At 38.2% G+C, this 13,225-nt stretch overlaps 1 protein-coding gene across 1 annotated transcript in view; it reads left to right on the plus strand.

Moving 5' to 3' along the window:
• Window positions 1-13,225, plus strand: part of KIAA1217 — a gene marked incomplete at its 3' end in the record, with an annotated part of 184,658 nt that overhangs the window by 107,659 nt on the left and 63,774 nt on the right. The window contains exon 5 of the mRNA XM_082015340.1: window positions 1,000-1,093. Coding sequence (XP_081871466.1) covers window positions 1,000-1,093 — 94 coding nt within the window. The remainder of the gene's footprint in view (window positions 1-999; window positions 1,094-13,225) is intronic.

Raw genomic sequence — 13,225 nt, forward strand, 5'->3', positions numbered from 1 at the left:
TTCCTTCATTTTTAAATGATAATCCCAGTGATTAAGATCAGTTCACTAGACTTGTAGCTGCACCTGGAGGAAAGGAATTCAGTCACATGTGTAAGTAAATTCTCTAGAGATCACTACTGGGAAATGAAAGGAATCACAGCTTTGAAAGGGTGTAAGTGAGCATAGATTGGAGGCTTTGCTACTGATTAAATGTGAACGAGAAGTCAGCAGAACTCAGTGCAAGTGTCTAAGCCATAAAATTATTGGAAGGTAGGTTTTGAAACAAAATAGCAAACTACTGTCATCTGTTTCCTAAATATAGTAGTAGTTGAAAAATGAACCAATCAGTGACAAAGTGTTGCATCCTAATTAAACAAAAATATTCTCTTAGGGCTTCCCATCTAAAGAATTTCTGTGGTAGCTTTCATCAAAACTTTTGCTTGTTTTTTTGTTTTTGTAATTCCTATTTTTTCCCTTAAAAAACTGTCTTTATTATAGATAACATTTAGAGGAAGGATTTATCTGCTACTGAATTTTTAGCTTTTGTGGATTTTTTTTCAGGTTTGTGAATAAGCTGATAATTAGAATTGCCTCAAGAATAACTACAGTTAGAAAGACTGCTTTTCTTTTGATATTCTTGCTTCTTAGAATAGCAAAAATTCACGTGGGCTGAGTGCACAATAAAACATGTAAATATTAACTAAATCCTTTTGAGTGCCGTGTAAATGTTGAAGCTCTATTGTCTTCAAAGTGTTTTCACTCTATGGCAGGATCTTGAAAGAAACTTAACACTATCTAATTGTATGGGTGTGGAGTTCTAGCAAAAGAATGATACTTCCCATGGGAAAGAGAATCAAAGTAGGCTTTTGTTTGTTTGTGTGTGTCTAAGTTATGGCATTTAGGTTTTTCTTATAGGTCAGCTGCGGACCTACTATGTTTGTCTGTTACCTGAAACTTTCGGGTGACAGAGTAAATAAAACTACTTTCATCTGTTATCATTGCTGATTCTTTTGATTCCAGGAATATTCAAGACCGATCTTTCCTTAAAGTTTACAACAAAGATCCTGCACACGCATTTAATCACACTTCCAGAGCTGTAAATGGAGATATAAGGGTAAGTACTAGTGCTGCATTTATACTCCTCTTTCCTTCAGCTTTTATGTTAACTGTTTAAATTCTTAGCTGTAATATGTACACAGCAATTCATAAAATCAAAGGTGCATGTATACAGAAGGGGGTACTGTAATGTGTCTTAACTGCTTTGCTTTTTCCAAGCACTTGCCCTGAGCACTAACTGTTTTTTTGTTCTTAATAGCATTAAAGCATGTGAATCAAAACATAGCCTTTACTTATTGCAGGACACAGACAGTGCTCAGAGTTTATACAACTTCTTATTTTGTGTTTCCAAACCCTTTACAGCAAATTATGGCATGGTGTTAGTTCACTCCAGCAAGGCTTCAGCACGGACTGGTTTGCAGTAGCTAAGCAGATGTCCCTAGCTTGAAGTCTATTGAAACACTTTGTAAGTGACCGTTTCAATAAGAAATTCCAGTAAACACCCATTGTGGTGTAAACAGTTTTGTCTTTTCTAAAATTTTCTACCTGTACTGAACAAGGACTAGTAGTATTTGCATTTTCAAGTGAACATTTTGTATTGGGAATCTATAGAGAAGGTGTTTGAAACATATTCAGTTTCTCTCTGTCACCGTATCTATCTTTTGCTGTACGATAATCTCCCACCTTGATGCCGAGAGGGCAGGAGATGTGGCTGTGCGGCACCTCTTCCACCATGTTACCCACAGCTAACGTTGCAGCAGGGGGTGGTGGTGGTGAGATCACAACCTCATCTCCTCCCCACCCACCCTAGGTCTGTCCCCAGGAAACAGTACAAACAAATGAGCTTGATGGGGCCAGAAGGGAATGCCACTGCTGTCCTACCTGCTTTGTGGCTTTTATGTGTGCTCCAAAGCTGATTCAGCTGCGCAGAAAATTTCCTGTGAAGTAATTTGCTTAATTGTACATTTGCTTCTTGGTTTCATTATCAATTCTGAGCATGGCACATTGCTTTATTATTAATATTTTATGTAAGTACTTCTGCTGTTTCAACAGTTTAGGGCCTCATTATTTTAGAAAGATTGCAAGGGTTTATTTACAGGCACTATTCTCAACCACCTCTCATTTATGTACTTCAATTATAAAATGGTTCTTTTGATAGGTCAGAAATCTAATTACTTGATTATTCACACTGCTGCACACACAACATGAGAGAGCAAATAGATGTGCTTCAAAGGGCTGATGTGATAGTTTTTAGTGTCTTCTTTAAGGTCCTGAAATTCTTCAATTCTGGTTATATCCCCATAGCAGTAACTGGATGTATCCAATACATCTCATTCATATTCAAAGGCATGACATACTATCATTGTACATTATGACATTAACTCATGTAACAATTTCACTGTGGCTTTATAAAAGTTATACTATAGTGCTCTTGTTGCGTGTGCAATGGATGCTGAATGTATCTACTGTGGCTTTATTTGTGTACTCTATATTCAGATATGGTGAACTACTGTGTTAACTACTTATATTCAAAAGTAAAGATTACTTCTTTGGCCCTCTTACAGGCATTTACTGCCTAACAGAGTTGTTTTGGACACAGGTGCTGCTTCTGTGCAAAAACTGTAATAATTTGTATTGCTTATTTTAAAATACTGTGTCGTACAACAGATATGCACACCTGACACTTCCTGATTATGACTGAGTTACGTCTCTTCGTCCGTAACTCCAAAATAGTGGTGACATAATGATGACTGTTGCAGAAGTGGTGCTTGCACGGTAGAATATTGTATTTTGCTCTGCTGAAATGCCAACGATGCCATTTCGAAATTCTGTGCATCCCACAAAACAGATATTTTCTCATTTGGCTTTTCCTTTGCATTGGCAAATTTCTTGCCTTTCTGGTCTTAGACATGAAGTCAGAGCCAGGATGTTCATAGGGGCTTTGTGGAGAAGCATGCAAAAAGTCATCTATTTGATCAATGTGAACTTCTGCTCTTCAAAGTTATGAGCATGGAAACAGGAGATTTCTTGAGCTCCAGAAATAAACCCACCTGTTTGTCTAAGGATATGTGTCTTCTGATTGGGTTTTTCCTTGTGCAGCAACGCTCAGTTCCTAACTGAGGCTTTTCCCAAAGCAGAGGGTTGTAATAATGCTCTCTCCAATGCTCATCCTTTGGAGTCTAAAAAGCTGGAGCACACACTGCAGCTTTTCCTCTGTTTGGCAGAAGTATTGTAGGATCTTCTCGCAAATCTCTAATTTGGCAAGATTTGTAGGGACATAGTAGTCTAATGGTTTCTACCTTTTGGTTAAATCTGTTTGAAATTTGGCCAGAGGTTCACGGGTTATTAGGTCAGGGGAGACAACCAGCAGTAAGCAGATGGATTATCTATTCCTCTTTTCTTTTCAAACAAGATTAAACGGAGTAGGACTGCAGGGGGAGGAAGCGAGAAACATGTACATTTTATGTGCTGGTTTCACATGGTACCCAAAAGATTGTGAAAAAACCTCTGCTTCTCATCTCTCCTTTTGTGCTTGTGCATCTTTGCATTGGGTAAATTGAAATTCAATTTTGTGTGATATATGAGTGCTAAATTCAATACAGTGGTAAGTAGGGAGTAACTGTTGTAACCACTGTGCTTTGCATTGTGGTTAACTGTTTCAACAAACCTACAGAAAAGCAGCTTATTGTCAGACCGGTTGAAAGAACAATGTATAGAATATCATGAATTAGCTGTTGTAAGTACATTTTCCCATGGTGATACTGTGAGTGTGGTTGTATCTTCTGCCATATGTGAGTTAAAGCTTTGTTTTTTTGAGGTTTGGGAAAGTTTTGCCTTTACAGATTTTTCTACTGTTTGCCTTCTTGTCCCTTTGGAACCTTTTTTCCTGGGTTTGATGATGATCAGGCTTCTATTCATGTGATTTATAATCATTTCCATGTAACAGACCCAAAATAATCTCAGAAAATAATGTTAGCTGCCAGCTTGGACACCTGTTTTAACTACCAAACAGATGTGAGACCTGTATAAGACTTGGCAGTAACACTTGAAGTATTAAGTATTATCCATATGGACAAGAAGACTCAAAATGTGCAAGAGGAGTGTGGGATCTGTGAGTTTCAGGTCTCCTATCAGACCACTCAGCTTTCATGTCCCTTAATTCTAATTTTCCTGGTCTTCTTTCCATTTCATGCATTTTTCTGAATGGGTTGGTGTTTGAGAAAAGGAGTTTTGCTTGGGGTCTAAGCAAGCTCTAAAGGACGGTTTCTCCTGAAATCCTTCAGAGTGCCTGCCTTGCTTGCTGATACTGTGCCATGGCCATTTACATCTTGGAAGAGCATGGTTTGTTTGACACATCTGCCATGCTGAATGCTGTTCAAGCAAGAGGTAGCCACATAGTGCCATCTCACTGACTATTTGTGTTTGTACTTTTCCTTTTTTTATTATTCCTTTCCCAAAATGTACGCTGAAAATCTGTAGCAGCTGTTTTCTTTGGAAAAATGTATCTTCACATTGCTGCATTTCATTAATTTATTCCTTTGCCTGAGCTTGTAATATTTATCAGCACTTTCAAGCTCTCTGTGCAACAATACTTTCTTTTGACAAAATACCGTCTCATATCGAAATATTTAGATGATCTTTTTATTCTCTCTGGCATTGTTTTGCATTCCAGTGCAAATGCATGTACACAGCCATGCTGGTCTGTGCCATTAGAATTAACATTTGTGCTTTGCATAGATTCAAAGGGGAAAAGCCTTTCTCAGGCTTACTTGGTGTAGTGTCCAAGTTGCTCCTCTTCTTACATTCAGTGGTGGTGTATAGATTGAACGTTAATAGATGACACTAAAGAACTGATGGTGGATTTTTATATGTTGCTGAATGAATTGAATTTCTCTGGAAGTGTCATAGCTCCTTTTATCCTGGGTTGTTGCTGTGAGCCCCTGGTGACTCCAAATGGAAGTGATTCCCCCACTGAATGTGCACAGTGTATTTTCTGTCCTCATTCTCTACACCCTCCTCATATGGAGAGGCTAAGAGGGGAAGAATCCTAAATTATAATCTTCCCCTTCTGTCATTGCAACTTGTCTGCATTTCTGGTGGCACAGCTGGATGCTAATAATGTTGGTTTATGCAGTGGTTTGTTCTGGGCTTCATCTGTCTGCCAATTTTGAGAATCAGGAGGGGATTTTTACTTCATAACAAACTGGTGGCTATTTTGCTTGGCAATCTTGCTCTTCCTAACCACCTGCCATAAAGTCTGTGGGTTACCCAGACCTACCATGTTTTTGCTTAATTCCCCAACTTGCATCAGACCTTAGCAGGTCAGCGTTTTATCCCAGACCTCTGCTGGGTGGGTGAGGCCAGAATATCCAAAGAATGCCTGTTGTGGCTGCTGTTGTATCAAGGTACACTTTGAGGTGTTTTGGATTTTTTTTAGAGACCGTTTCTCCGAGAAAGACCAATTAGGGCAGGCGGAGTCAGAGCTGAGTCGGGGGGTGGAGGGTACCAGCAAACTCCACATTTTCTGGGAGTTAGAATGGGAAAAAGGTGATGGTGTTCCTGGCAGCGATGGGGGTTTGGGCTGCCAAGGTGAGAGGGGATGAGTTAAAATGAGTTGTACAGTAAAATGAGACAGTCCTTTAATAAGCTGAGGAAATGATTGTGCCGAGTAGCTTTTATAACTGAAATTGCGCAACAGCAACTTTTCGTTTTTCCCCTGAAAGTGCCTGGCTAGCAGGTTGCTAACTTTTTAACTCTCTAGAGCTAGATGCAGTATGTGAACTTAAAAACACCTTACAAGTCCTAAACCCCTTCAGACAACTCCCTGACAATTTAAAGCGTCCAAGGAGCCTCAAAGTCAGTGCTGGTTTGCAGGACAGATAGATAATAAAAGCAGGATCATCCTTCTGTGTTCTTAAGGTACCTGTAAATGTACATCCAGCTTCTCTGAGATGTTTAACTTCTTTTCATTGGATTGTTTGTGATCTTAACATCAATAAACATAAAAGCTGAAAATGCTGCCAAAATTACATGTGTTCATTGCATACTACAGCTAAAAAAAATACTTGAACTATATAGGGGTATTTAGAACAAAAGTATTTATTGGAAAAGAATTCAAGCAATAAATTGGGTGAATGCATTTTAGTGCGAGGATGCCTATAGGACAGAATTTATACAAGTTGCCATGTGTTTGCCTTACTGATCCTATTACTATAAAACTTTGTTTTCTTTTGGGAAGAAAAAGAAAAAAGAAAAAGCAAACGCTAATACCTCTATTATCTGATAGAGACCTTCCAAATGATACAAATCTCATCTTTCCTGCTGTTTTGCTGTCTGCTTTTTCTAATGCTCTTTTTCTCATTGAGAGGTTATGACAACATGAGCCATATTGTATTTATAAACATCACGTGTTTCCTTGATATGACTTGCAGTGTCTGCCAAACAGAACACATGGAAGTAACATTTCTCATTAGCTCAGCATTGGTTTTGGTTATACTGATTTCCGGGACAGGAAAAATGCCTTCCTTACTGAGATTTAACTTTCATACAGTAGAAGGACAGCCTCTGAGTGTCCATGAAATCGCTTGAACAGAGACACTGCAGCTCTTTCAGCCCACATACTTTGTCTGAGGAAAAGAGAAAAAGCAGTTTATTTTAAAGAGAAGATGTAATGGCATGTATTGCTGAAACTAATTCTGATTAAAATACCTGCCAAAGTCATCTAGAAACAGAACTCACGAAGACATGTAAGGTAAGATGATGCTTATAAATAATGAAAAATATATAATTCTTTTGCTTCTTTTTTTTTCCCCAAACTGAAGGGTGTTTTCAGATTAACTAGGAATTTAAATAAGAACAATGAAAACTGTTTCTTCTTACTGATCAGTAAGGCAAACTTCCTATATGAGAAAATAAATGTTTAATTGCTCTCTAAATCACCAACTGCTCTCAGATTTTATGTCTAGTTTCAAACTCACATATTAAACATAGACAGTTATTTTCCAGCTTGCCATTACAAATCTTGCTGAGATTTGAACAAAATATATAAAAGAAGTTTCTGATGTTCTGGATTTTTTTTTACTGATACGGATTTTACTACTTTTGCTTTGAATGGATTATCAGTATTTGCCAATTATTTATGCAACTACAGAGGCGCAGACACTGAGAAGTAGCTGCATCATATCAGACTGTGATGAAAGACTGTAAGTGTACCTGTTCTCCTTCATTCATATGTTCTTTGATATACAATACCTACTGCTGTATAAAGCCTAAGTTAGTGCAAAAGTGGATAGAATTTTAAGGAAAAAACGTTTTTATTTTAGCTACATATAAAACAATATATAAATCTCAAATGTTATCTGGCAAAAAGTTGATCTATTTAAAGATACAGATCCTGCGTTATAGCTGATGGATACTGCACTGTGGCTTTTTTAATACGATGGCTATGTGTTTTGGTGTATTATATTTATTTCACAAACATTATGTGTAAGGAATATAACTGTGTAGATCCTATTAATATACCAACATTCTGAAATATATCTTTTTTTTTTAATTTTCAAATAATGAGGATGGATTTTAAGTTTATATCGAGCTGGCTGTTGAAAGAAAGTGTCATGTTCTTGATATTAAAACATTCAAGGAACATGAACATACCGCACCCATGCAATAATCTTCTAGTTACTCGAAGAGGAGTGTCATATGGTAGATATCACAAACCAGTTACCTGGAAACTCCCAGAGGGTTTCATCTGTGGAAACAGATCAGCTTGCAACCACAATACAATTTGTTTTAGTGGAATTTTTAGGGGGAGAGTTCTTTATTTCCCACTAACAGGCCTGTATTCAAGCTAGCCTGCCTTTCATGTTGAGGTTTGCTTAGAGCTTGCCCTGGAGCTGATGAAGTTGCTTAACGGCTACATATGATCCACCTTGTGTGAAGGTCTCTTCAGCCCTTCATTAAAATTGGAAGACTTATCTCTCACATTAGTCTGAGGTTCTCAGGCAAAACTTTCTCTGCCTTCACTGGGAGCTTGCCCTGAATGAAAACATAAGGATTAGATTTAAGTCCATTTTTATTGTCTACTAGTTTCTGGTTTTATTCTTACTCCACCTCTTTTTACATAATGTTTCCTTGTTCCAAATCTTTAGATGTTTTACTCTTTTATTTTTTCACTGCTTTTGGTAGAACAATTTGCACTAATTTGGTTCTTTACTTGAAATTCCTAAGTAGTTGGCAGAGTCAGATGTTGCCAGAGCTCCCTAAACACCTTGACAGATGATAAAAATGTGACCTCCCTTACTAGGGAGGAGGTCCCCCTTTAGCTCCTTTGTAAACCAGGTGACTTATCTGAATTGCTGGAGTCCCGTAAGCCAAAGTCCAGACAAGCTTTATGACTTCCAGTTATCTTTCCAAATGAGCTGTTACTCCAACAGGGATTAAATATCACTTTGTGGAGGTGCATGTTTTGGTACCATGGTTCTTAGAACCCAAGTTAGAAGCAATGTTTTTTCTTCTTCAAACCTGCCATTTGCTTGTCATTCAGGACCTTAGCTTTCCCAAGAAGTTTTTCACAAATCCAAAATGTGATACTTCATGATCATGACCCAAATTCTCTGCTTTTCACTGAGTGTTCACTTCAGTATATTATTAGTTACCTGCCTCTAGATAAGCCTAATGAATACTAAAGAGAATTAATTCTTTCCGTATCTTCCTTTTAACAAAGAGGGGTGAACCAGTACCTGGTGTCTAGGAGAACACAGCTACATATCTGAGGACCTTGATTCTTCTCCATGTTGGATTGCACGTTTTCTAATAAGGGCTCTGGAAAACTCATCAGAATTCTGAAAATATGAGCAGTAAAAATATCTTTTCTTGGATAAATGTTAAGATCTGGGGTTAAAAAAAGCTTCAGCTGGCAAAAGCAAGACAGTTACAAATATCAGCAGGCAACAGGACTCCATGAGAAATGATGTGATGCTGAAATTATTTTTTGTGTGAATATATGCCTTCCTTACATCATTATAAATTAGAACTCCATGTGACTTAAGTGAAAAAGACCAAAAGGATGTGTTGGGTAAATGGCTAGTCCCTCAGTCACTTAATATTTACTATAGATAGCTTGATCTTGGATGAACTAGGTTGTTTACTTCAGTCACACTGACCAATTTGTATATTTTTTTGGATAGAAGGAAGTAAAATGAAAAGAAAAAGTAAGACTCAAACAGTATAGGAAGAAGTTTGTGATCTAAGACAACTCTTGATTGAGGCATTCATAGCACCTCTAACATTGCAAAGGATGTACTTGCAACTACAAATACTGCTGGGCCTTTTAGGTGTGAGATGCAGTGAAGCTGGGACACGTACACTGTAAAATCCAGTCATATATAAGGCTTCTGTGACCCTTTCTCCTACTGATAGTGCTAACTCCAAAACTCGGCACAGCAACTTATTTCTTCTGATCTGCTATGTCCTTATATTGGAAGAAACGGCTGGCCACAGGTGTAAACATGCTGCTTAGGTCTTTTAACTATCATCAGCTCTGTTTTATAACATTTTTATATTATTTACGTCTTAACCTATTCCATATATCTGTAATAGAAATTGCACTTTGACTCAGTTGCTTGGTAATGCCAGATGAGACCAAGGCTTATGCTTTCTTTTATGTTCATTTGACCATATCAACTTGTTCAGTTTTATTTGGCTTCAGTACGATGAGAAGAGATACAAATATGGAACAAAAATAAGAACTGAGTCATTAGACAGCGAGTCAGAAAGCCATGCATTTATTTTGATTTATTAGTGCAGTTACTAACAGTATTTCTTTTTTTAAAGAGCATAAATCTGATACACAGCATATTTAAACCAAATAAAAATGCTGATCTGTACCAGAACTGTACGTGTTTGAAACTCTTCCTTTTTTGGAAAAAAAAAAGGGTTGACCCCATCAGTTCCATGGTGCCCTGAGGAAGTGCTGAAATTGAGACTGGTCTGAAGGGTTTGGCTCCCTGCGTTGGTGGTGGCTGTCTATGTTATGTACGTGATGTCCTTGATCTCTTCAAGGAGAATGGGGAGGGGAGACGAAATGCTTTCTACATCTTCCTGAATTACATGACTCCTGTTTGTCCTCAGAACATTCTACCTAAAAAGCAGTGGTGGAAAAGCTAAAGAAACAAGCAGTTGGTTTGAAAGCAAAAGAAACAGTTGGTTTGAATACAGCACTAGTTACAAGGGGTGTCATAATGTTAGCTTTAAAAAAAAAAATCAGTAACAGCTTTTATATGTTCAGTCCAAACAGTCTAATAGCTTATGGGATGGGTGGGCCATGCTATACTGATGAGATAAATGTGGATATTGGCAAACCAATGATGTAATTATGTAAATCCGACCTTTTTAGGATTGAAATGTGTTATGTTTCAGTGTGTTTATATTTTTGTCATTTGTGATAACACCCTGAAAAATGTTGGCTGAAATGCTAAGAGGTTTCTTAGTGTACTCACCACGCTATTCTGTCTGGAAAGTACGCTAAGGAAGCATAGGAAAATCAAACACGAGAGATTTATTAACTTCTCTCTGCTTAATTGGATAATGTTAACTTTTTTTTTTTAAACTCACATTCCATTTGTTTGTAGGAAATGAAATACACTCGTAAATATGCAGAAATGAGTGCCTGCTAGGTTCACTGATCTGGATGTTTGTCTTGCCAAGCAGGAATAAAGTAATGCAGACTGGTAGCAGGGAGGTAGCTCAAACAATAAAATGTTACTGGGGGAATAAACCTCCACACAGATGCACTGTGATTTCAGTCAGGCCAATGCAAAATGTGCCGCATCTTGCGCATCATTTTGCTCAGACTGCCTAAAGCGTGGCTAGGCTGGAAGCCTTCATGGGACTGCTCTGAGTCAGGCTCATTGTGATGGCCAAAGAGCTCTTGATGTGCAGGTATGCCTGGGGTCATAAGTCTGCATGGTCAGGGGGTTGGTAACACGATGGAATTGATACAGGAAAAAGTTTTCTGAGAAGGGGCTGCATGCACATGTGCATGTACACACATATGACATGTCCTGCCACTTGTTAGAGCTTGGTGATGATTTCATCAAACCAGAATTTCTGTTGTCCCCCATTAATGACCAGACGTGTACAAAGGGCAACAACCACCTCAGCATTACCCCTCGGCCACCTCAGTGTTACCTCTCAGCGCTCAGTCCCACTGCACGTTGAGTCTTGGAGATGCTGCACTGAGGCCTGACTTGTAGAGACCTGTTATTTTCTGCAATGTCTGAAGGAGATGAAGCTGTTTTCAACCTTAACTAGATCTTCAGTGGGAATGGATGAACTAAGTGCTAGGTTTCAAAAGCTATTTGTAGCTTTAAAGTTCGTTTCAAGTATCGTTGCTTTGAATGAGAGTGGATTGCAAAGGCAACTGATGGTCGTAGCTTCTTTGCCCATGTCCTCAACCATTCATGAGTCACTCCATCTGGCATTTACCTGGAGTGCGCTGCTCACTTCTTTCCTAAAAACTGCCATCATGTTCTGACCACCAAAACCCACACTAAACCTCAGAATATTAACCCAAAGTTTATATTGGATGTATTTTCTTCTTTCTCTTCCCTCTTCTCCTTCCTTTCTTCCTCTCTCCCTCTCCCTCCTGTGCCTGCTGTGCTGGGCTACAGTGTTGTAATAACAAGAACCAATGCAAAATCTTATAGCTTTGAAGAAAATTTGCATTAGTTCATGTTTTTCCACTCTCATTCTGTTTTCTTTCATTGAATTTTTTGTTGATTTTCCCTTCATATGCTATAGTCTCTTTAAGTCCTCTTTTTCTCATCAGTTCCTCACCTCCTAGCTTAAGTCTCCTGGTTTTGTTTCTTTGTTTTTTATTATCCCTTTCTTGTTTCCCTATTTAATTCTCATCACTCCATCTCCAATATTACCGTCTTTCATCTCTGGCCTCTTTCAAAAAATCCTATTACTCTCCTTCACCCTGTCTCATTCCCTGTTTGTTTAGTCTTTTTTCCTCTTTCTTCACTCAGAATTCCCTACTACCTTCCCATATAATTCTTCTTTACCTACTCTATCTCTTCCCAGTGTCATAGAATCATAGAATCATTTGGGTTGGAAAAGGCCTTTAAGATCATTGGGTCCAGGTCATGAGTTATGTATTAGTTAAATGTTTGCAGCATATGACTCTTTCTATTTTTTATTAATATTTCTGCATTACATATGGACTAAGCAGGAAACATTTCATGCTGCAAACTCAGTCCTCTACATTTAGGCTTTGAAAAGTTTAGGCATAAGTAAATGTGCTAATGTAGGACAGAGGAAGAGAAGAATGAAAAGTGGAGGTGCTTCTGTATTGGTCTGATAAATAAATAATGTTTATTATTAATAATAATGGTTATTATTATTATTAGTCCTGTTTGTTTTGTCTTTTTTGTCTCTTATATAAGAGACCCTTAAACCTTAGATTAGTCAAACAGGAACCACAGGCCATGTTGGATCCACCAAGGTGGATCACCACAAAGTCCATTGTATGGACTAGCAAGCAGCAGCTGGAACGAAGCTGCCATTATCCCTTCTACTTATAGTATCTCAGCTTGGCTTATAAAGAAGAAAAAAAAGGAAGAAAATAGGATAAAAAACAGAGCATAGTGAGCTAAATGAAAAGACATATGGGCAGGCTCACTATAGAGAATTAGAAAAAGAAGTCTAACCCTTATAAAGCATAGGATAGAAATTGCCGCCCACTGCAGTCAGTGGAGGGAGGTAGGAATGACCGAAGGCAGCTTGTTCCACCTGGCTATAGAGGGAATGGGCTGACTCTGGAGTGTGCCTGGCTGACTGTCTTTTAATGCGACATTAGGTGAGAGAAACCCTCGATACAGAGCAACTAATAGTGCTGTCTTAACTCTTGAGAGGGGCTTAATGCATATATGTCTATGATACATACTGTGATACTTTCCTATAGCTAGGAAAATATCTTTGTTTAAATCAGTAGAGAAATGAGGGGGGAAACATGAGGTTTAAATTATAGGGTAGAGAGACAGACTGCAGACCTGACGTAATAGTTCAGTTTTGCAGAACCTTCTTCATGCGATTCCAGTGAGACTTGGCTATATTTGCTCTAGTAAACTTAAAATAAATTTTGAGAGGCTTATAGAGTTTCCAGCACAGGATTCCCCACTTGTACTTG

Source organism: Phaethon aethereus (assembly GCF_964289735.1).
Source record: "Phaethon aethereus genome assembly, chromosome: 2".
NCBI lineage: Eukaryota > Metazoa > Chordata > Aves > Phaethontiformes > Phaethontidae > Phaethon > Phaethon aethereus.